Consider the following 24,366-nt stretch of genomic DNA (forward strand, 5'->3'; position numbering starts at 1 on the left):
AGCAAGACTGCTATTTTTTGAGTGGCCTGCAATCCCCGGTTCCTAGTGTGATGCAGGAGGCAGAGTATTTGCTCGGGGAGTTCTGTTTCTGCACAGGGAGCCAGGACTCAAGGGTTCAAGCCCACATTCTCCAGGGTCAGGAACAAAGGACTGGGACAGATTTGCTTTTGCTTTCAACCTGAGAAAAGGTCATCAAAGAATGCTCAGATCTTTCTCTCACACCCCTTTGTGTACAGTGTGTCTACACCAGAAGAGCACTTTCGGGTTTTCAGAGGTGGTTCTGTCGCTCTCAAGGCAGAAGTTTGCGTTTTATATATTTCAAAAAAGAGCTCCAGGAACTCAGCTCCGCCGTGGTCAGCATGAGGAATCCGCGTCGGCCTCCGTGACTCAGCGAAGGTGAGGTGTCGTTGCCATTCACAGCGGAGGCCCCTGGCCGCAGCCTCAGCATCACCCGGGAGCTGGTTGGCAAGGCAGATTCTCGGGCCTCGCCTGGAGCTCTGAATCAAAGCCTGCACTTTAACAAGCTTCCCACAGATTCTGATACAAGATACCCATTTGAAAAGCAAGGAAACTGTCTACACTCACATCCCAGCAAATAAGGGGACGGTGCCAATTGCGTTTCATCCTGCAGGGCCTGCTCAGCGATGACATCTCATCGAACATGACTTTCTTCTGTCCTCTTGCTGCTGGGAGGCCCCGCACCCGTCCAGATTGGAGGAAAATCACTGAAATGTTTGACAGTGTCTTTCGTGGCTTCGAGCAGATGGCCATTCCCTGTACTTGTCACGCTTGCACGTTTCTTAGCAGTTGTGGATGATGTTATAACCTGCCAGGAAGCTTATCTGGAGCTCATGTCCTCTTCCTCTGGACCTGCCAAGCCCTGTGATGTGTTATAACCAGAGCTGTTCATATTAATGGGGGTTATGTGTGGGGAATTCTTTCCTGCTTCACGAAGCTCTACTCTGTGAAATTGTTAGATTCTGTGAAGCCAGGACAAGTGAGTGATTATTTTCTAAATCATGCTATCAATGGAATAGAGTTATAAAACAGTACTCCTTAATATCTTTCTAGTTAACATTACAGAATCATGTGAGAATGCCTTCTTAAATCATCCCATTAAGAAGCATAATAATTGACTTTTTCAGCACACGAGCACCATTAGACTCTACAAAAGAAAACAAGATAAAGAATAGTAACTGTCGTTATATGGGATAGGCATATTCCGTCATTCAAGAGAGTTGCACGAATAAACATTGAAATAATTTTCTACTTGTTAAAGTATAATCTTTCAACACAGGTGACATTAGCATCTATGTAAACACAATAAATTAATAAGAAAAGGTATAATCTTTCAATGGTAAAATCATAACTCTTGCCCAAATACTAAAGGAGTAGGTGTCAAAGATTTTATTCAACTTGTTAATTAGCGAAGGAACCCATCAGGTGAAGAGAACTGAATATTTGCAGACAATTTAATAAGGAAATAGTACAGTAAGGTTGCTGAGTCATATACAAAGCTTCTTTGTGTCCTACAGACTGTAACCTTTGGGCTTATCATTTTCCCCTGAACAGAAGTGACCTGTATTTCTGCCGAACAAAAATCTACCAGCTGTCTCTTCACTGAGCCTGAGACCTTTCATCGACATATTATAGCTGAGTTTTATACAATTTTTCTGAACACACTATGGAAAACCTATTTTTGTTACAATGTCACCATCATTTTTAGTGAAGGTTTAAATATTCGTGTCCAAGCAGGCATTTATTCTCAAATTGCTGAAGGTTGAAGCTGGCATACTTTTTTCTCATTAATATCATTCCTCCGGAGTTTCCATGAGTTTTCAGTAAGTGCTGTTCAGAGCCCGCTCTCGTCACCGTGGACTGCCACATCTGGTGGTCCCTAACCCCGGTTTGTGCTCAGATATGCGGTAGCACAGAGAACAGCCGTGACACAGGAAGGGGTGGCGTCAGGGGCGGAGTGCCCACTCCCAGCCCTGACTACCAGGAGATGCTGCCGCTCACACTCACGCCACGTGGCCGGGCCGACCTGCTTCCCACTGCTGACCGAGCCCGGTGGACACGCCTGGGTTTCAATAGGAAGTTCATGTTTTTGAACGTAGGCATTCACACTTTCCCCCATACACGTGTTGATTACGTGACATGTAGGGCTCTCCCTGCAACCATTTATCTTCATATTCGTGGACAATGCATCCCACTTGCCATTTGGCTTCTGTTGTTGAGTCTCATCTGCTTTATTCCCGGAAATTCACTTCCTTGTGAGCTAGCATGGAAGAAGAGTATTCTGAATGTGTTCACTAGGAAACATGGACTGGTCTCTAATGTCAAGATACTTTCTAGAATAGTTATAGTGTTTTGAGGTGGGTTTCCTTTCTTCTTCTTCTTCCTCTTCTCCCTCTTCTTCCTCTTCCCCTTCCCCTCCTCCTCCTCCTCTTCTTCTTCTTTCTCTTCTTCTCCTTCTCCTCCTTGTCCTTCTTCTTCTTCTTCTTCTTCTTCCTCTTCCTCCTCCTTCTTCTTCTTCCCCCCTCCTCCTCCTCTTCTTTTTCTTCCTCCTCTTCTTCCCCTTCCCCTTCCCCTTCCCCTTCTACTTCCTCCTTGGTTCCTGTGGTTGTTTGGTTTGCTTTCCTGTCAGGGTCCGCTGGCATTCAGAGCACTCCCGGCTCCACAAAGAAGCAGGGCTTGCTTTTCCTCTGCTCCTGGCTTCCACTGGCTCAGCAAGGCAGCCAAGGGCAGAGAGGGTCCTTCCTGTTCTCAGCAGGGGACTGAGCCTAGGGGAAGACACCAGAATCACAGAGTTTTCAGAATAAATAGTGCCAAGATCTGAATGCATTCTTCCCTAACAATAGAATGAATGGGTTTGTTGAGGCCCCTTCCTTCTAGTTAACTAATCTTGCCTTGTGCTGGTCTGCTCAAAAGCATTCCTTTTTTTTTTTTTTTGAACTGCTGAATTTTTTTTTTTAAGATTTTATTTATTCGTTTTAGAGAGAGGAGACAGAGACAGAGAGAAGGGAGGGAGGAGCAGAAAGCATCAACTCCCATATGTGCCTTGACCAGGGAAGCCTGGGGTTTCGAACTGGCTACCTCAGTGTTCCAGGTCGATGCTTTTACCCACTGCGCCACCACAGGTCAGGCATCAAAAGCATTCTTTAGTGAAGATGTTTGGAGGTGGAATGTAAATTTGTCGCTGTAAACCGCCTATGGAGGGTCAGAATTCACACATGCTGGGCGTTCTCAGGGTAAGGGCCTGCTGCTGACATATCTAGAGATGTTCACCGAAAGGAGTGTATCTGTCTGGCCAAGAGTAAGAACACTAGTTTGTGCGTGTGAATAAGCATTCACTAAAATTTGTCCTGATGCTTGGGGTGGCTTTATTCATTCTTTTCTAAACACTTGTTGTCCCTATTATTGTTTTCTGTAATGAGATATAATAAAACTCAAGCTTTTATCGGAATGCTATGTCTTAAAACTTAAATAAGGTACAAAAATCAAAGGGATTTAGATCTTTCTGCATTTTATCTCTAGAATGTGTTAGTTTCATGCAATGATTTATTTTCAAATAATTTAAAAGTATTTGTTTAAACCTTGACTGGTCAAGTGAATTAAAGTTTGGCTACATTTCACACAATGTGGTCAGGAGGGCACAACAGACGGAGCCTCTGGGCTTTCGTTTTAAATGTTACATCATAGAGGGAGGATTCATTAATTATCATATAGATTCTTGGGGGCATTTCATTGTTTGGCATGTTGTGAAAACGTATAAGCATCAGTCATTTCTATTTTTTGCCTAGTGTGAAAAATTCTGATTTCTTCTTCTCCTGGATTACATTTTTATTACAATAAAAGTAGCAAACATCCAACTGTAGAAAATTTAGGGACTACTGCAGCAAGGAGAAGATTCATCACCTGTAACATCCAAACAGGAAAAAGCACTCATTATTTTAGTTTATTTCCTTCTGACCTCTTACCCACGCATGCAACTATCTCCTGTGGAAAGTTCGTCTTCTCCATAGATCTTACTGATGGTTGGCTCTTTTGAAACAAAGCAAAACAAAAACCAAGGTTGCAGAAATGTATTTCTGCAAACGGGACACGTTGCTGCTGTGTCATCAGGTAAGGAAGCAGTGTGTATGTTTAGCTCGTTTTTGGTGTACCGTGCCAGACACGTGACTATATATGCGGTTCCAAAAAAAACCACGTCCTGATTGTAAATTTGCCCAAAACAACACAGCACATCCAGCGCCAAGCTGGAGATTTGTGAGCTTTTCTAGTTTCTGTGAACTTAGGAGCTTGAAGAAAATTCTTGTAAAAAGTTGTTCGAGAATTTTCAAGCACTACAAGTTCTTATTTTTAGAAGCTGTTTAGAATAATTTGTTATTAGAAACCTAGAGCCCCAAATTAGAAATCTCATGAGCTGACGGTTCGAGTATTTTCCTTATGAAAATACCTAAATGTCTTGTTATCGCCTTTTATGGCGAAAAATCCAACCGTGTGGCTAAAAGACAAAAAAAAAAAAAAAGAAAGAAAGAAAGAAAGAAAAAAGACGCCAGCAGCCATGTTGACTAAAATTACTTTTGCCTCAAATGCTGGGTCTGTGGACCAAAATAGCCTGGTCTCCTGATATATTGAAGACAAACAGAATTAGCTTAGGAAGAATATTCCAACCAGATGTCTGGGACTTGGATAACTGCAGTTACAAAGGAAGATAGGAGAGGAAAGCACATTTTCTTTTATGGATCGGAACAGTACATATTAAATCCTCTGGCTGTCCAGGATAAGAGAAAAGCATCGATCCTCTGATCACTATGCCTGAGTGTCTGCTACATGATAAGCTCCCTGCTGGGGACATGGAGGAGCAGTGTAACTGTGCAGAAGAGCTCGTCTTTACTGAGGGGAGTTTTCTCACCCACTCAGGGAAAAGCACATGGCCACCCAACCGGCAGCAGAGGCACTTAGGAGGGAAGGACCTTTCAGGTCGTGTGAAGCGAGTGCCTTCACGTTCAGTTCAGGGAGAGGTTATTTCCAGCGGGGCTGATACCTGAGGCTGTGTGGGGAAGGAAGTAGCTTCAGAGCTGAGCCTTACTTAGGTGACCTGGCCAGATGCTGCTAGAGATGGAACGTGTGCCGGACATAAAAGGAATACGGCCCTGGGTGATAAAACTGTGCTCGGCACGTTTAGGAAAAGCTAGTAGACCCACTTGACTGGAGTGAGAGAAACCCTTGGAATTATAGCTTAATTAAACCCACGGCAAGCAGGCTCCTCCTCTTGATATATAGGCTAATACTTCTCAGCATTTCCTATTGAGACTTATGACATCAGCATGGCCTCGGGGCGTTACAATGCAGACTCCTGGGCCACACATCGGATCAGAACCAGAGGGCACTCCCCTGGAAGCTGTGTTTTCCAGTCTCCCCGGGGATTCTAGTGCACACCGAAGCCGGGGAGCACCCGCTATAGAAACAGCCACGGGGAAAGCCGTCCGTGGGTGCTCTGGGGCTGCAGCGAGGGTCTGAGCTCTGTCGGCAGGAGTGGGAGCTTGTGAGTGACGGGGGTGGGGGCTGACGGGGAGGAGCAGTCAGATACTGCCACCAGGACTCTGAGCTTCTGTGCCCGGGGAGCCTGGGGCGCCACCAACAGAAACAGGTATGTCATCAGAATTCCCCTGAGCACCTGCAGGACTGCTCGGAACCTCTGGCTCTTTGCAAAACTATCCCCAATAGAAATGCCCGCACAGAATATTTCTGGAGTTTTGCAAGGGAGTCTCCCATGAACCCATCGGAGCCCCTGTCGCCAGTGTTGCCCTGGTTGACATGATGGTGACAGGATGGCTTTGCCGGTTCCTTTGCTCTCACCCAGGCTGTGACCTTGGGCACTTGGGTTTTACCCACTGTCGTCCGGGCCCTGCAGCTCCCTGACCTTGGCAGTGACTAGAGCTAGGAGAGGCTAGTCTAGGAGAGGCTGCTGTGTGCTGAGCGACTCTCACGGTCCCTGCCAGGCAACAGCACCCGTTCCTGCAGGGCTGCGTGTCGCCAGCATCTCCCCAGCTGTCCTTCCACGCAAAGCCGGTGTGTGCCTATGACTCCGAATCAAGGGCCACAGTGGGCGATACAGACACCGTGCCCTTGTCCTGGTATCAGAAAGTGTCCCCATGGGGCACTGTGGCCCGGGGTGGGAGAAAGAACTGGTTCTTCTCCCCGAGAGCCCTCTGGCGGACGGGCTCCAGAGAAGCATGATCTCGCTCTGTGTTTTCCAGGCGGAGGCAAAGGGACTCTTCCATCCTCTCTGACTCCTGAGCACTCAGGTGTAAAGTCCAGCATCTAAGAGGCACAATCTTCCCCTGGCTGAGAGAGGAGAGGCGATTTTTGGGGTGTTGAGCTCACTGCTCCTGGTTTTCTTCGTGCTCTCAAAATGCATGTTCCTTTGCGGCACACAGACAAGACTCCCTTAGTCCTCAGCAGGTGAGGGCGTGGTGGGCCCCTGTCCACCTCTACCATAGAGTTCCAGTCCCTGCTGAGGCCACTGCTAGGCTCACCGGGGAGCCCTCCACGTGGGGATGGAAAGGCAGGGCCTGTTCGGAGAAGGAGAGACTGAATTTTGTCTCGCTTAAGTATTTTAAAGAGGCAGTATATATACATGATATAAAATTCGAAAGGCATATAATGGTAGCCTAAGAAAAGTCTCCTTCTCAACTCTGTCCCCCCATTTAAGCGAACTCATTTGTGTGTTGAAGTACAAATGTATCTATTCTGCTACCATTTTTAAATGGGAATGGTAGCATGCTGTATATACGGCTGTACACATGGTATTTAAAATTCCACATTCCCTGCAGCCGCAGAGAACTCACTCTGTCACGTGACCATACCATGGGTAGGTTTCACTGGTCCTCTAGGGCACTACTTGTCATGTTTCCAGTCGTTTGCCATTATAAGCCAACTACGACAGACAACATACATGTACATGCCTCATTTCAGATATAGGCAGGCGGGTCTCTGTGGTCCAGTCCCAGAGTGAGATTGCAGGTCAGAGGTTAAATGTTCTTGTAATTTCTAAAAATATGGCCAAGTTCTTCCCCATAAGGGTTGTGCCGTTTTGCACTCATATGGTTAATAGACAGAGTCTCTTTTCCCCTCCTCCTAGTTCAGCACCAGAATGTCGTACTTCTGGATTATTGCTAACACTGATAGGTTCTCAGCGCGCTGTGGGGGTAGCGAGTGGGGGGGTGGGGAGGGGACATGCTAGGAACCTGGGTGTCCAGCACACTGCTTTACTCACAGCAGCAGACACTCAGCTGTGTTACTCAGTGGCAGAGAAAGCCCACTAGCTTTTTAATTTCTGTTTGAAATGTAATTTTTAAATTTATTTTTAAAATTAACAGTAAAAGAAATGGACTGTTTGGGGTAGAAAGGTCTATGGATTTTAACACACATATAGATTTGGGTAGCCACCCCCCCAATATAGAATGGTTCTATCTCCTCAAAAAATGCTATCTTTTTGTAGTCACACACTCCCCTCCCCCCCCCCCCCACCTCTAGAACATGGCAACCATTTTTCTGTTTGGTTGTTGATGGTTTTAATTTTAGACAAAATGCTTTGGGGGGCTGATGGGACATCTGAATAAAAATGTCTAGCGTTCCAATAAAAGATGCAGGACTAAGGTTTCACCCTTTGAGCAGTATGAACGTTCATGTACGTCCTTGTGCCTCCTGACCATCCAGAGTATGATCGTAACAAAAAGATTTATTTTAAAAATGTGTAAGGCAACATTAAAAAAAGGCAAATGTGTGTTCTTATTTCCATAAATTAGTTATCAAACACACATGATTTTAAGTTAATAAAACTATAACTGGAACTAATTTCATTTTTTGAAAACAAACTCACTCCTAGGGGTCAGCAAGCATGAAAAGAACTCACTACTCAAAGGGTTAAGAGAGACACCTGAAGACACAGGTTTGAGAGTCACACTGATAGAGAATGAAAGATGAAGCCACAAACCACACTAACTCTTCAAGGAGAAAACACACAAGGCTTGAAGACGGCATCAATGGCAATGCCCATGCTCAGGATGTAGAAACCGGAGAAAGATCTAAAGGAGAGACTTCTCAGAGGTCAGAGAAGAGCCAGGATGGTGGGGGGTCGTGTTAATAAGAGCTGTCTGCTAAACGGAAGTGCGTGACTCTGCAGGACACAGTGTTCAGAAGAAAGCATATCTCCTCCCTGGAATTCAAACTGAAGCTCTACAACTCATTCTGATTGGGCTCGCTTCGGTCCCATGACCACCCCTATACCAGTCACTGTCACCAGGAGATACAAAGCATTGATTGGCCTACCTTGGTCATGTGCTCCAACTCCATAATTTCCCAGAACCTCATGGATCCTCAAGGGAAAATATGAGGCTACTGGGTCAAAGACATAGACTGAAAAAGCAACCAACAAATGTCTGTAAGTGGCCTTTGAAAATGGTGTATCATCTAATCTAAGAATCTAAACAACACGAGCGCTTCAAGTTGAAGTGGAGGCAACTGGTATAGAAAATCCTATCCAAGAGTGTGGCTTAATTTCGGTAACCAGAATGCTTAAATGAAGACTTTTTCCTTTATTCCAAAAATAAGTCAGTATCAGTGTATATTTGTAAGCATGGGGAAGGGAGTCATGGGAGACCGTGGAGATCATGAATACGGGGATAACTGAGGACAGAGATGGTGGCCGAAGAGCAGGGGAGGCCCCGGATGCCACACGGGGGACAGTGCAGCCACAAAGCTTCCTCTGAGGGGCAGCTGGTCTCCACCATCCATGCTTGCTCTGCCATCTCTTTTCACTGCCGTCAGAACTATCCCTTCAAGGGGAAATACGTTGGTACCCAAAGAGAGCTACTTCAGTGCTTCCTTGCTCCCGGGATGCAGTCCTCCGCAAGTGGGCTGGACTTTACGGCCCTGTAGGAGGTGTCTTCTGCCTACGTTTGCTCTCTATTCTCCAGTCTCGGGGGACCATCAACATCTGCACTCACTGGCCTCGTTCCCTCTCAAGTAACAGGACGGTCTGTCTCTCCACTAGACTGTGAGCTCCGCGTGGGTACAGATTGTGTTTGTTTCGCTCACATTGGCTCTGCTAGCGCCATGTCTGGCGTAGGGCGGGCTCTCACACGTGGCTGCCAGAAGGGTGAATGGGTGCCCACTGGTCGTGAAGTTTGCTGTAGCCTCAGTGACTTTCTCTAAAATCTAATCCTCCCCCACTGTGTGAGATGTCATTTTATTAGAGACTAAGCAAGAGAAATAATGAAGTTATTACAAATGAAAGATCAAGCCTATAGAATTCTAATGTGTGCGTGTGTGTGTGTGTGTGTGTGTGTGTGTGTGTAAAGAGTGTAAGACCACATGCCAAATATAGACAGGGTTGACTCCAGGTAGTGGAAATGATCTATTTTCTCCTCATACTTTTCAGTAGTTTGCATATGTACTACTTTCTGGTGTCTTCCAGATTTCCCAGCTCACCAGGGGAAATGTTTTCAATTTTTCAACTCTAAACTTTCAAAATAACCCACAGAAACTTTGTAACAAAATCGCAGCAAGCTCCTCATTCTGACATACATGTGTTCATTCCTTAATTACACTGACTTCCTCTTCTAATGTTTGCAATGGGAATAAAGGAAAAAGGAAAGAGATGATACTAAGGAGTTAACGATGATGTCTTAAACAGGCACTCAAGGAAGACAGGAAAGGAGGAGGGGAAAGAGGGAGTAATGGAGGAAGGAGAAAAGAAAACCAAAATCGAAAATGTTCTAAAAAAGGATTAATTAGATTAAGCAAGGTACAGCCACTTGATGAAATGGTGGCATGGAGGTGCTCTGTCACCGCCACACCCAAAATGTCTCCTCACACTGTCCCAAACAAATGACCTGTAAGCATGACGGTGCGACTGCTGTGGTGTGACTGCCCCTCCCCCCAGCTAACGCCCCCCCCCCCCCCCAGCCGGCTGCAGCCCTAACACATGCCTACCAAGAAAGGGTGCTGGCACCTCTGTGAAAATCCTGACAATACATGTCATATAAAGTTAAAAGGAGATTGAAGGAACAATGTGAGTATAGTTGTGCATTAAGAAAACAAATACAGTGGTACCTTGAGGTATGAACAGACCAACATACGAATTTTTTTAAGATACAAGCTGCGACTTGGTCCGTATTTTTGTTTGAGATCCGAACAAAATTCTGAGATTCGAGTCGTGATTCAGGAAGCTAGTTGGCACGTTGGTGCACGGGTCCAGTATCGGCAGTTTGATATATGAGTTGACGGACATATGAGCTCTGTTACAGAATGAATTAAATTTGTATCTCAGGGTACCACTGTATAGCCTGACCAGGTGGCAGCGCAGTGGATAGAGCATCGGCCTGGGAAGCTGAGGACCCAGGTTCAAAACCCTGATGTCTCCGGCTTGAGCGAAGGCTCATCTGGCTTGAGCACAGGCTCACCAGCTTGAGTGTGGGATCATAGACATAACTTTATAGCCACTGGCTTAAGCCCAAGGTAACTGGAAGCCCAAGGTCGCTGGCTTGAGCAAGGGGTCACTGGCTCGGCTAGAGCCCCCAGGTCAAGGCAGGTATGAGAAAGCAATCAATGAACAACTAAAGTGCCTCAATTACAAGTTGATACTTCTCATCTCTCACCCTTTCTGTCTGTCTGTCTGTCTGTCTGTCTCTCTCTCTCTCTCTCTCTCTCACACACACACACACACACACACACAATAAAAAAAAGAAAACAAGTATAGAATTACTTTCAAAAGACAGAAAAACATAAATCTATAATGTGACTATGACTATATTTCTCAAATATGCATTAAAAAAACAGACAAAACAGTATAAAAATCATATTGTCGAATCAACCACATTTGACTCAGAATTATACCTGCATCCCGGGAGCATTCACTGGCTTACTCTTTTCTCTCCTCCCTGCAGGATGTGCTGGGTGGCATCCTGATCACCACGGTCCTCATTGTCGTCACCTTCCCTGCCTGGACCCTGCTCGATCGCCTGGACTCGGCCAGCCCCCTCTTCCCCGTGTGTGTCATAGTGGTACCGTTCCTTCTGTGTTACAATTACCCAGTGTCTGATTACTACAGCCCGACCAGAGCGGACACCACCACCGTCATGGCCGCCGGGGCTGGGGTGACCATCGGATTCTGGATCAACCATTTCTTCCAGCTCATGGCGGAGCCCACGGGATCACTGCCCGTGGTTCAGCACATCCCGCAGCTCACCACCGCTGTGCTGGTTCTGGGTCTGACCAAATTTGCCGTGGGACTTATGCTGATCCTCCTGGTTCGCCAGCTCGTGCAGAATCTCTCGCTGCAAGTGTTATACTCGTGGTTCAAGGTGGTCACCAGGAACAAGGAGGCCAGGCGGAGACTCGAGATCGAAGTGCCTTACAAGTTTGTCACCTACACGTCTGTTGGCATCTGTGCCACAACCTTTGTGCCCATGCTACACAGGTTTTTGGGATTGCTCTGAGCCTCAAGCAGCTGGAAATGAGCCCACTGGACAAGAGCCAAGACATAGGGAAGTTGTTGGGTGGGCAAGTCTTGACACCACATTTTATTTTGAAAAAAATTATTTAAGTCATGTGCCTGCTTTGCTGATCTCCATGATAAATGTCGCTGCCATTTGAAAGGAAACAGTGTCCCATAGGATCCATTAGTCCAGGAGGGCCATGCCTCAGGTGAAGCCAGGCGAAAACCCAGTCAGGTTCTTAAAGGGTTCTCACCCTGTCTGTTAACACGGTCTCTAGACCAAGTCATGGGCTGGCAGGAGCGTGGATGGTTTAGGAACAGCGGCCCTGGGCTCTGGAGAGATGGGCGGGGTCTGGGAGCCGAGGGTGGGCCTGTCTTTTCAGTTACCACCTGGCCCAGCACCGAGTCTCGTTTCCCGAGTGGGAACTTTGGTCCGGCAGAAAGGGTGGCACCCGGTAAAACTGCATTCCGCAGACATGGTGGCCTTGTCACTCTGATCAAACTAGACTGCCCGCTCGGGTGGTGGGAGCCAGGTAGCCCTCTCTGCGACGTCATGAAAGACAAGCCCACTTCCCTCCACGGTCCCCGCCTCTGGAGGCGGGGACAGGGAGGCAGGAAGTTGGTACATTTTGTGGTTCCGGGAACCTTCACCGCACTCTCTGGACCCATGGAACCGGCGGGCTGCTCCTACCACGCCAGGCGGGTGGGGGTTTCCCTTCATCAAAAGCGGGTTCTGGGTTTGTCTGCGTGTTCCGCTCGCTCCTGCTTCTCAGTGACTCGGGAGGAGCCCTCGACCCATCTTCAGCCTTTTCCTCTTTGCTGCATGTCAAAGTGGGTCAGTAGAGGGACAGAGAACTCGGTCCTTTCTGGCGCCGGATGTGGAGGGACTCGACCTCCCTCCAGGACATGGCGCGGTCCTGACAGAGCTCCTCCGTTCCCCCAGCTCCTTTCTATAATAACCACTTCTCATCTGCTAAACCCCTCGCTGGCTTCCCACCTTAGCTTTTGGCAATTTTAAGGGTAATTCATGCAAGAATAAGAACAGCCTCTTTTGGGAAAACAAGCCAACCCTGCACAGCACCCTGTACACCAAGGGTGTGTCCTCAGCAGTCTTAGGAAGGGGAGCGTTGTGCAGACAGGACCCTCGCAGGGCTCCACTCCAGTTATTTAGCATAAGAAACAAGAAGTAGCAATTTCCTCAGAAATCAGTGTAAACATGCACAGTTAACAAAGAACCTTTTGCAGTCCAGCGCCAGAGCCACCGAAGCCGGGATTACAATCGGACACATCCTCGCCATGTGCACGCACACTCGGGGGTGGGGAGGCGGGGTCGGGGGACCTGAGCCTGCCTGGAAAGCGAGGCCCTTCACCTCTGCCTCCAGCATGAAAGCAAGAGCCATATTTGTCCTGATCTCGAACATGTCCCTTGGCCTTATTGCTGAAATGACCTCTTGTAACTGACTTCGTGCTCCGCTTTCTTGAGAATACTTTTTAGTAAAACATCCAGTTTTCTCTTCAAATTCTGCTCACATTTTTCAACTAGAATGCAGGGGTGAAGATGCTTCCCATTTGACTATTTTTGCATCACACTGAGTAGTGTTTGCTGCACCACATGGAGGGGCGGGACTTGGGTCCAGCGCAGAGGCACTCCAGCGCTCCTCCTCCAGCGCTCCTCCTCCACCCCAGTCCCGGTGCAGTGGATGAGACACTTCCTGTAACTCCGCCCCCACTGCCAAACCACTGCATAATTATGCAAAATGATTTCAGTTGATTTTTCTGAAGCCATCGAACAAAAGGATCAGCCTTTGCCACTTGTGTCATTTGTGGTCATGGCAGTGGGTGTTGGTGAAACGTTTGAGCGCATATGAAATTTTTATTGCCTGTCTCTTCTAAGTCCCAAGGGAGGCCGATCAGCTCTACTGTGTGTAAGGCTGTATTTGCTGTTTGGATGGAGCCATTCATTGCCCATCAAGAATGACTCAAGGATTTGTCATGGTTGATCACTTTTTCAAGTATCTTACTATAGAAACTGGAGAATGAAGAGCAAATATTGACGAGGCCATGCTTAGTTTTTTGAGCTCCTGCCTTGCGAGCCCTCTACATTCATTCCTCTCGCTATTAAAGTCTTACACCTCTTAGTCTTTCTCATCCACACACCGCACATGCCCCTCAGAGTTTGCCTTGCTCTATGGTAAGCCATCTAGATGTTCTCTCTGGGGAAAGACTGCCCCCTGCTGGTTGAAGCTCAGTCTTGGTCCAAAGCCCATCTCTTGATCTGGAGTCTTCGAGAGCAAGAACTTTAAAAATTATTTAAAAAAAAAATACTCAGAAAAATCAATAGAATACAGAAATATGAAAAATACAGCTACCATTAAAATAAAAAAATTAAATCTTTAAAGTCAAATTTACTGTGATATATCCACTATAAGCTGAAGATCAGGGGTGTTGCCAACCCTGCCTGTGACACATCAGGATCATCGGCACCCCCAGGGGTCAGGTGCTGTCCTCACCCTGCCCCAAACCACCCCCACTCTGGCCCAGGGTGTCCATTCTGTAACCATCACTCCCAAGAATGGTCATGTCACACCAGTTTTGCTCAGACCTACCCCCTAGCAGAATCCACGGAAGAAAGGCCCAGAGGGACTCCTGAACTGAAACCCCTTCACGGGGGTGGCTGCCGTCACCCCACAGCATGCCCGAGGGGTACACTGTCATGTGGGACGTTCTCGCCCAAAGAGGCGGCTGATGCTTCCCAAGTGTCATCAAAGCATGTGGCGGTTCCGGGCCATATGCTCTGGTTTCTATTTTGGAAGGTTTCAGCTGTCTTGCTTATGTATCATTATGTAAATTTATTCTTTTAAAAATAAAATCATTTTTGTTTGACTATGATTTATTAAGTGCTTTCAGAGCCAGTTTCTGCTTCCTCGGATTTTTTTCCCCCCCTAGACTTTTTTTCCTCAAGGATCCCTGGACCTGAGTTGGAAAAAGGTGAAAAAATATATATACAGCAGGCTATATCATTCTCTGTCATCACAATTCAATCACATGCAAATGTTGGTGAGTGTCACATGGTCACAGATGTGATTAACAGGAAGTGGTGTGTTTGCATGCTGAAATAACCTTCCAACTCCTTGATACTAAAGCACATTGACGTACCATATTCGTAGATAAAGGTCGCTGTGTTGAAAGGCAAATGTTACAGGTGCTGCTAGTTAACGTAACTAAAGGGTTTTCACAGACAAGTACACTGTTTGCCGAACCAAATGGACACAACCCCATTTCATATTATTACAATGATATGCTCTGCCTTCAAGCATCACAGATTTGCTCTTTGGAATGACACAGAAAACTGACACTCCTATTTGCAAGGCCGAGGCTAGGATCCTGTTTGTCCTTTGGACAGTAATATATTTAATACCAAATATGCCGGGCAGCTTGGGCGCCTGCAGCAGGACAAGACGCCATCTACACTGCGGAGTTCTCTCTGGAGGGCAGCAACACAGGTTCAGAGAGTCACATTCAAGATACAAAGTGTTAAGGCTATGGGTGTGTGGTGGGGGGCATGTAGCAATTGAGCGGAGGGGAAATTAATCCCAGCATGGGGCTGCAGCAACTCAAGGAAGGCTCGTGGCAGGAGGGCATGAGCCAGGGAGGTCTGCACAGGGGTGTGACGGGAAGTAGGTACAAGATGACCCTTCACGGAGGGCACAGCATGTCGAAGACCCCTCCTCCCAAACACCTGCATCCAGCTCTCACAAGGAGAACCCTGTCCAGACCTGTGCTGGTGACGGTGTGTAGAAATGACAGTGGTGGAGGATCAGCAAGGGGCTTTGATGTTGCAGAACCCAATCATAGCCTGACCTGTGGTGGCACAGTGGATAAAGCGTCGACCTGGAAATGCTGAAGTCGCCGGTTCGAAACCCTGGGCTTGCCTGGTCAAGGCACATATGGGAGTCGATGTTTCCAGCTCCTCCCCCCTTCTCTCTCTCTCTCTCTCTGTATCTCTCTCTCCCTCTCTCCCTCTCTCTCCTCTCTAAAAATGAATAAAAATAAAAAATAAAAAAAAGAACCCGATCATAAGGACAGGAAGGAAGCCTGAGAAGTCCCTTAGTCCCTGTCCTTGCGTCCCCGGGGGAGCATTCCGGATGAGGTGACATCTAGAGATGATCTCAGTCTCCTCTCATGTTCCTCATCGGAGTACCTAAGAGTCCGCACTGGGCGCCTTCCCCTCGCTGCTCTCAGCCTTTCAGACACAGTTTCATGCATTCCCGTGTCTGCTTTTGGCCCTACGCAGAGGTGACAGCAGGCAGGGACTTGGTCTGTGTCCTGGGTGCCTTCCTCCCTCCTCTCTCTGCTCAGTTCCCTGAACTAGTCCTGTGGAGTTTCATTTAAAAAAATATTTTGTCGGCCCTGGCCGGTTGGCTCAGCGGTAAAGCGTCAGCCTGGCGTGCAGGAGTCCTGGGTTCGATTCCCGGCCAGGGCACACAGGAGAAGCGCCCATCTGCTTCTCCACCCCTCCCCCTCTCCTTCTTCTCTGTCTCTCTCTTCCCCTCCTGCAGCCAAGGCTCCATTGGAGCAATGTTGGCCCGGGCACTGAGGATGGCTCTGTGGCCTCTGCCTCAGGCGCTAGAATGGCTCTGGATGCAACAGAGCGATGCCCCGGATGGACAGAGCATCGCCCCCTGGTGGGCGTGCCGGGTAGATCCCGGTCAGGCGCATGCGGGAGTCTGTCTGACTGCCTCCCCGTTTCCAGCTTCGGAAAAATGAAAAAAAAAAAAAAAGAAAGAAACTTGACAGTAAAAAAATATTTTGCCATGAGCCTGGCTCCTTGAGGGACCCGTGAAGGCTCCATTTCTGTCTCCCTTTAATGGCACTGAAGGAAGCCTCTAGTAAGAGGCTGACCAGGACCAAAGGGAATAAGGGTGTAGACGTATCTCGTTTTAGAGAACAGATGTTTTCCTAAAAGCCGCCTGTGTTCAGATTTTTTAAACTTGAATTTTAAGTGCACCAAGGGGTTTGCTGTTTAGAAATCGTATGACAATCCGTCATTTCTGAAAACGCAAGGCTCCTTAATGCATTACTGTGGCCACGCCACGCGTCCACTGTTTTCTCAAAGTGGGGCACACCTGTAGGGCAGACGTGACTGTTTCCCAGATGCATATGAAGAATGAGAGCTGAATGTGAACCACGAATAGAATGTTACATTCTAAAAGCTGTAGCCACATGAGACAAGGGAGCTGGACAAAGCCAAAAATCCGTTTTCCTTTTCCACGCCTGTCTCTCTGGCATGCAAAACAGACAAGAGCAAGGACAGAGCGAGGAGTTCCGGCCAGAGGGCTTCGCCTGTGAGCACATCTGCTGACCGTGCTCTCTGTGACTGTGATATCAGGGTCCCCGTGGCTGGAGCACAAGCCAGACTCTTCCCCCACGGAAGGCTTCAAAGAATGTCCATGCCTCCCGACAGCGCCAGCCTGAAACTGCCGGGGGTGGGGCGGGAGGACTCGGTGCTGCCTTCAGGCCCCCCACCTGCATCTGTGAGCCTCCACAGGAGTGGGCTTCCCCGCTGCAGTGTCTCTGGCCACCTGGGAGCCAGACAGGTGGCGCTGTGTGGGGAGCCATCTGTGCGCAGGGCACACTGAACACAGGTGAGCGCAGTGGTTTTCACTACTGTATTTCCCCATGTATAAGATGCACCTTTTTTTGAAAAATTTGGGATCTAATAAAAACGGGGTGCGTCTTATACAGTAGTTGTAGATCTTTTTACTTGCATTTCCCGCCTTTTCGCACTTGTTTTTGCGCTCATTATTGAAGACAGTGATTCGTCATCAGAGGCAGATGAGGACAAGCTAATGAATGGATGGGAGTTTTGACAGTGATGAGGAGTTGTATGAATTTTGAGATGAATAAAACTTGAGTTCAATAACTTTATGTAATATACTTTTTTTTTTTCCAAATTTCGGTTCCCAAAATTAAAGTGCATTTTATATATGTCTTATACATGGGGAAATACGGTAGGTACTGATACAGTATTTGGGGTGGAGGGGGGAGAAAGCTATTTTTGTTGTGGGGTGGAGGGGGGAGAAAAACACTGCTTAACGTACATTTTTCATGAAATCAATTCTGCTGTTAAATAGGTCTTAGTACGATTTTTATCTGTTTATTCTTTTCCTTTTTTTTTTTTTTTAACAGAGAGAGAGTCAGAGAGAGGGATAGACAGGGACAGACAGACAGGAACGGAGAGATGAGAAGCATCAATCATTAGTTTTTCGTTGCACATTGCAACACCTTAATTGTTCATTGATTGCTTTCTCATACATGCCTTGACCGCAGGCCTTCAGCAGACCGAGTAACCCCTTGCTCGAGCCAGCGATCTTGGGTCCAAGCTGGTGAGCTTTTTGCTCAAACCAGATGAGCCCTTGTTCAAACTGGCGACCTCGGAGTCTCAAACCTGGGTTTTCTGCATCCCAGTCTGATGCTCTACCCACTGCGCCACCGCCCGGTCAGGCTATTCTTTTCCTTTTTATCTCTTAGTTTCCTTCTCTAGGAATTCAGAACATACACCTTCCACGTCTCACTGTGCTCCGTCTTCCCTCTGGCTTCCTGAACATCTGGAATGCAGTTCATTCTTCTGGAATGTCTATTCATTCCACCATCTATGCCGTTCTCGGGTTAGTCTTTGACTCCTATTTCCCCGTCTTCTTCATTAAGAGCTGTACTTCCTGGCTTTCTCGCTTACCTGGTAATTTCTTATGGGACGTCAGATACTGTGAGTTTTACATTATTGGGTGTTGGGATGAAGTTCCCTCCTTGGAACTAGCTTGAGTCTTCTGGGTCTTGTTTCTAAGCTTTAGTAGGCAGAACTAGACTACTGTTTAGTCTGCAGTTGGCTTTCCCAGTACTGAGAAGAAAATCCTTGAGGACCCTCCCCATCGCCGCCTGATTTCTGAGGACTTACCAGCCCTGGGCTGTGTGAGCTGCAAGGAGTGCTCCCCCCGTTCTTTGTGGAGGGGTCCAGGCTGTCTCGGTCACAGGGTGGTGCCCTCGCGTGCCCGTGGGATTGGCTCCCGACTCTGGGCTGCAGGGCAGCCTCCGCCGGTCTCCGCAGCTCATCCTGCCCACCAGCTCCAGCTGCCTGGGCCTTGGGGCCCCCGGCCCCATTTCCTCAGCTCTGCCCGGGTCCCCACCCCTGCTCCACAGCCTCTGAGCTGTCCAGGCAGCGAGCAGGGCAGTCACAGGGCTCCCCTTGTGCATTTTCTGTCTCTCAGGGATCACTGGCCTTCAGCGCTGATTGATGTCCAGTGTCCTGAAAACCACTGGTTTATATATTTCATCTGGATTTCTAGATGGGGTATGCAAAGTAGGAAAGACTTCCTTGGGAAGAAAGGTGTAGAGATCAGCTAGATGCTTAACCCTTTGAGCAGTACGAACGTTCATGTACATCCTCGTGCCTCCTGACCATCCAGAGTACAATTGATTTCTTTTGAAAATGTGTAAGTAACATTAAAAAAAAAAAAGGCAAATGTATGTTCTTCTTGTTTCCATAAATTGGTTATCAAACAAACATGAATTTAGGTTAATAAAACTGTAACTGGAACTATTTTTTTTTTAAAAAAAAAACAAACCTCACTCCCAGCCGTCAGTGAGCATGAAAAACACTCACTACTCCAAGGGTTAAGTCCCTTGATGACCAGAGAGTAAGTCAGGCCTAGCGGATCCATGTTTATATTCAATGTGCCCCAAAGCAAACGCTGGTCCACGGCCTCTCTGGGACAGGTGTCAGGCCCATTTTCTGTTAGCTTAGCCACACCATCTGTCTCCTCCCTACGGTACGACCTGCTCACGGGGCACCCTTCTAGCTGGCTTCCCTTGCTTGGTCCACCTCAGGGTCACCCCAAGTGCTCCTCGTTTACCTGTTCCGCCCAACACAGCTAGGAAGTCTCGGGTCAAGCCCACCTGTGTTGGCTGGTCCTTCCCCCTGTATGTGTCCGGCACAGAGCGAATGTTCTCCCAGCGTTACCTCCAGATGGTTCCTTGCTGGCCTTGGGCAGGTACTTATTTGAGGGGCCGGCATATTTTCAGGCCTCATGACAGAAAGTTGTGATTTGTGGAATGTAGGATATTTATTTTGCTATGAGCTTTGGTAGCAAAAGGGCACACACCCTCCACATCTTCACTTCGCTGTCTTATAGAAAGGGTGCATTTGCTTCCCATGTGGTACAGCCGTGCGCAACCTGGAATGCGGCAGCGGCTCTCTTGAGAGTGCCCTCCTGACCCTGGGGGAGGCTGCGGAGAGTGTTTCTAATGCAGAATCGCATCATGGGCCTGACTTCCTTAAATGGAAATAGTCCAGGCCAAACCTTTCGGGTAAGGAGTGGAAACCCTGAGTGTAGGCTTGAGAATATTCTTACTGCACTGCGTGGGTCACGGGGAGCAAACACACACAGGGCTTTAGCCAGACAGAATTCAATTAACTCCTTTGCTGGAGGTATTTGCTCACCCCGGTCCTGGTACAATGTTTACAGTCATCCTGTCTGTTTACTGGAAAGTCAGAGAGCAGGAGACCTGAAAAGTACCCGGCAGTAGTGGAAACGAGAATCGCGTTGGGTCTGCTCTGCCCTTCTCGCGGCTGGCTGGTCAAGCACTGGCCCTTTGGCCCCCTGCCTGTACCCAGAAAGCCTGTTTTCCCGCATCCACTTAGGTCGGGTTGTGGGGCTGCTCGCAGACTGTTACATCTATGTGCTGTATGGCAGCTGCTTTTTTTTTTTTTTTTTTTGGTAATAAGCCATAACTTGGAAGAGATCTGGTGTCAAAAGCTAAAAGCTATAATCATTTGGCCCTGGCTGGCTGGCTCAGTGGTAGTGTTGGCCCGGCATGTGGGAGTCCTGGGTTTCATTCCTAGTCAGAGCACACAGGAGAAGGGACCATCTGCTTCTTCACCCCTCCCCTCTTCCTTCTACCTCTTCTCCTCCCACAGTCATGGCTCCATTAGAGCGAGTTGGCCACAGGTGCAAAGGATGGCTCCATGGCCTCACCTCAGGCACTAAAATAGCTTGGTTGCCAAGCAACAGAACAACGACCCCAGATGGGCAGGGCATTGCCCAGTAGTGGGCATGCTGGGTGAATCCCATTAGGTCAGGGTGCATGCAGGATCTCTCTCTCTCTCTCTACTTCTCACTTAAGAAAAAAAAAAAAGCTATTGTTTAGACATATTTTGCTGAAGGCAGTGTGTCCTTTTAAGGCCACTGGTCTGTTTCTGCATAAAGTGGACAGAAGAGCCAAGTCAATACCCACACCCTGGGGTTAGAGGTATTTAAGGAAAACAAGCAGAGGCAAAGACGAGAAGGAAGATTGTGCGCAATGCTTTTTACTAACCTGAGGAGCCCCTCACTGCTGAGGGGCCAGGGAGCAGTTAGGCTCGCTGGCTCCTCGTTAGGCTACTGCTGTTTACAGAGTAAGGTGGTCATGAACATCCCCCACATGTCTAGGACTCTACCCTACTGGGATAACACACTGCTTGAGCACCCAAGTCACACCTAACAACTATCTAAGTAACTCCACGTATCTGTGAATATGACTGTCAGGCAGCAAATGTGGGCGTTTATAGTCCTGCAGCCTTTAGGACTGTGTTCTGGGGGTCCCTACACCAGTGCTATTTTAGCGGGAACTATATTGAAGTCCATTGGAGCACTATTTGTAACTGCAGACTTGGAAGCAACAGAATGTCCATCAACAGAGGAACAGCTGAACAAATTCTGGACATCTGTACAATAGAAAATTGTATCATTTCAAAGAATGCCGTAGGTCTGTAGGTACTGAGCTGGAAAAATGAGACGGACTAAGTGAAATGTCATGAGATACAGTAGGTAAGATAAAAAAGAACTTGTTGCAAACCAGCAAGTAGAGAATGACCCACAAACTCTGAGCACGTGTGAGGCTGTCCACACAAGGGGCAAATTTCAGAGACACTATGAGCTGAATTGTTAACAGTGGGAACTTACTTGAAGGCATTAGGGAAGAAGGGTAAATTAGCCTGGGAAGGTCTTAGTTTATACAATTTTTAAAGTAGTGGTGTTAAGATTTTTAATTTATTTTTCAGTATTTTTTATATACAAAATCTTGTAGAAATATCAACATTTTGGATAAGTCAATGACACAAACCAATGAGTGATCATGAACTCCAAGTCATTCTGATTAGCTGTCCCAATCCTCCTCATTAGCCATGCAACATTTGGGCACCTCATTCATCTCTCTGAAGGCTGACCGTTCTATAAACCAGGAAAAATTCCTATTCTACCTATCCTCCTATGACTAAGAAACTAGAAAAAATTAGCCCCACCAGTGGTGGAGCAGTGGACAGAGCATAGACCTGGGACACGGACGACTTGGGTTCGAAACCCGATGTCACCAGCTTGTGCGCAGGCTCACCAGCTTGTGTGGGGTCCGGCTTGAGTGTGGGATCATAGACGTGACCCCATGGTCGCTGGCTTGAGTCCAAAGGTTGCTGGCTTGAAGCCCAAGGTCACTGGCTCAGCTGGAGCCCCCCCCCCCCCCATCAAGGCATATAAAAGAAGCAATCAATGAACAACTTAAGTAACGCAACTATGAGTTGAAGCTTCTCATCTTTCCTTTCCTGTTTCTTGCTAAAAAAAAAAATGTTGAAATAAGATCATATGTGAAAATACTTTATAAACTAGTCATGCAGGAACGTCAGGTTGTAGCAGAAGTTATCTGTAAACAAGAACAAGCATTGATTATATCTAATCTTCCTTTCAACACTAGGGCTCCCGCTTTCCCTAAGGTGCGGTAAAGGCTTTCCGGCAGCGCCCGCAGACTGTCCTGGCTCCAGCACAGCCTCTCCGTGGTCAGGTGTAAGCTGATCTGGCCGGGGAGCCTTGCCTCGTCCGCTGAAGGCTCGTTTCTCTTCTAAGGTACTGATAGTCTTTCTTCCTACTGTTTCCTGCTTCAGAGGGCAGAAGCACCCACATGATAGACAGCACTGATCATCGCCTTTCGTGCTGGGATACACAATTAGGTAGTGGGTTTTTCAATACAAGTAGTTTCTGACCACTCGAAATACCCAGGTGGCTGGCTGCTCACAAGTGACCACCCACTCCGACAATCGCTATCAAATGTCCCACGAACCATCATTTCACCAGTGAACCTGAAACTAGGGGAGACTGTCTGTCACCTTGAACAGCCAGACCAGCTCTAAAATTCATGCTCTGGCACCTTCTGCATGCATCTGCTGGTGTGGCGCAAATTACACGTGGCACTCCCGTTTTTGCTCCCAGCTGTACTGAAGTGTAACCTACATCTTAACGGGCCACCTCAGTTAGGCACAGAATATTCCCATCGCCCGAAAGTTTCCCCTTAACCCTTTGTAGTCCCCTTCCGCGAGCCAGCCAACCAATCCGCCCTTGACTCTTTTAGAACTTCACGTAAGTGGCATCACACGGGGGCTTTTAAGTGTGTCCTCTTTCACTGAGCATAGCGCTTTAAGGTTCATTTGTGTTGTTCTGAACCTTTGTTTTGTTATTTTTCCGAGTATTTCACAATACAGACATACTGTAATTTGTTTATCCATTCATCTGCTGACAAACATTGGGCTGTGGCTACTGTGAATAACATTGTGTGAACAGTTGCATAAGTCTTTGTAGGGCCAAACTATAAACTAGGGGGCAGAGTGGCTGAATGATAAGTGTATGTATGTTTCATGTTTTAAGAAACTGCCAAACTATTTCCAAAGTGGCTACACCATTCAAATTCCCACCACCAATGCATGAAATTTCCAGTAGCTCCAGTCTCATCAACATTTGGTGGTATCAGTTCTTTCAATTGTAGTCATTTTAATTTGCATTGTGGTTTTTATTTACATTTGTCTGAGCACCAGTGATGCTGAGTATCTTTTCACATGCTTATTTCCTTTATCTTCTTTGGGGAAATATCGGTTCAAATCTTTTGTCCATTCTTAAAAACTGGACTGGCTTGAGTTGTAAGAAATCTTCATGTACACTGGATACAAACCCTTTGACAAACATATTTTATGAGGATATCTCATCTCATTCTTAAAACTTTGAGGATCTGCTTATAACAGAATTGGAATGGATGGAAGTCCATGTTCACGATTCTTTTTTTTTTTTTGTATTTTTCTGAAACTGGAAATGGGGAGAGACAGGCAGACAGACTCCTGCATGCGCCCGACCGGGATCCACCCGGCACGCCCACCAGGGGCGAAGCTCTGCCCACCAGGGGGCGATGTTCTGCCCCTCTGGGGCATCGCTCTGCTGTGACCAGAACCACTCCAGCGCCTGGGGCAGAGGCCAAGGAGCCATCCCCAGCGCCCGGGCCATCTTTGCTCCAATGGAGCCTTGGCTGTGGGAGGGGAAGAGAGAGACAGAGAGGAAGAGGGGGGGGGGTGGTGGAGAAGCAAATGGGCGCCTCTCCTGTGTGCCCTGGCTGGGAATCGAACCCGGGACTTCCACACGCCAGGCCGACCGGCCAAGGCCATGTTCACGATTCTTGCTAAATTAGCCATTGCTGCCTCATTCAGGGTAATAATATGATTGTCTTTTCTTATAAGCAGGCTCAGCAAATGCTCCACAAACAGTTCTGGTCGATGTTTCTTGGCTAGTTCTACACCTGCCTCGCTTTCAAGTTTTACATTTTATTGTTTCATTTCATCTTACCAGTAACCGAGCTCTTTCTCCAGCATTAGCTCCAGCTTTTTTCAGTAGATAGCACCTACTGCAGAAGTCTAGGTCCAAGTATGGAAGTAAATTAGGCGGTAAGGTAAGGCACGGCAGAAGCTTAGCTTCAGGGAAGAGCTAATGCCGCCCTATAAAATAACACCAACTAGC

General features: G+C 47.5%; 1 protein-coding gene across 1 annotated transcript in view; it reads left to right on the forward strand.

Moving 5' to 3' along the window:
• SGPP2 (sphingosine-1-phosphate phosphatase 2) overlaps nt 1-12,221 on the forward strand; it is a 99,593-nt gene extending 87,372 nt beyond the window's left edge. The window contains exon 5 of the mRNA XM_066345815.1: nt 10,959-12,221. Within this exon, the coding sequence (XP_066201912.1) occupies nt 10,959-11,510 (552 nt within the window). The 3' untranslated portion in view covers nt 11,511-12,221. The remainder of the gene's footprint in view (nt 1-10,958) is intronic.
• Nucleotides 12,222-24,366: the final 12,145 nt, after the last annotated feature.

This window comes from Saccopteryx leptura, chromosome 7, assembly GCF_036850995.1.
Source record: "Saccopteryx leptura isolate mSacLep1 chromosome 7, mSacLep1_pri_phased_curated, whole genome shotgun sequence".
In the NCBI taxonomy this organism is placed as follows: domain Eukaryota; kingdom Metazoa; phylum Chordata; class Mammalia; order Chiroptera; family Emballonuridae; genus Saccopteryx; species Saccopteryx leptura.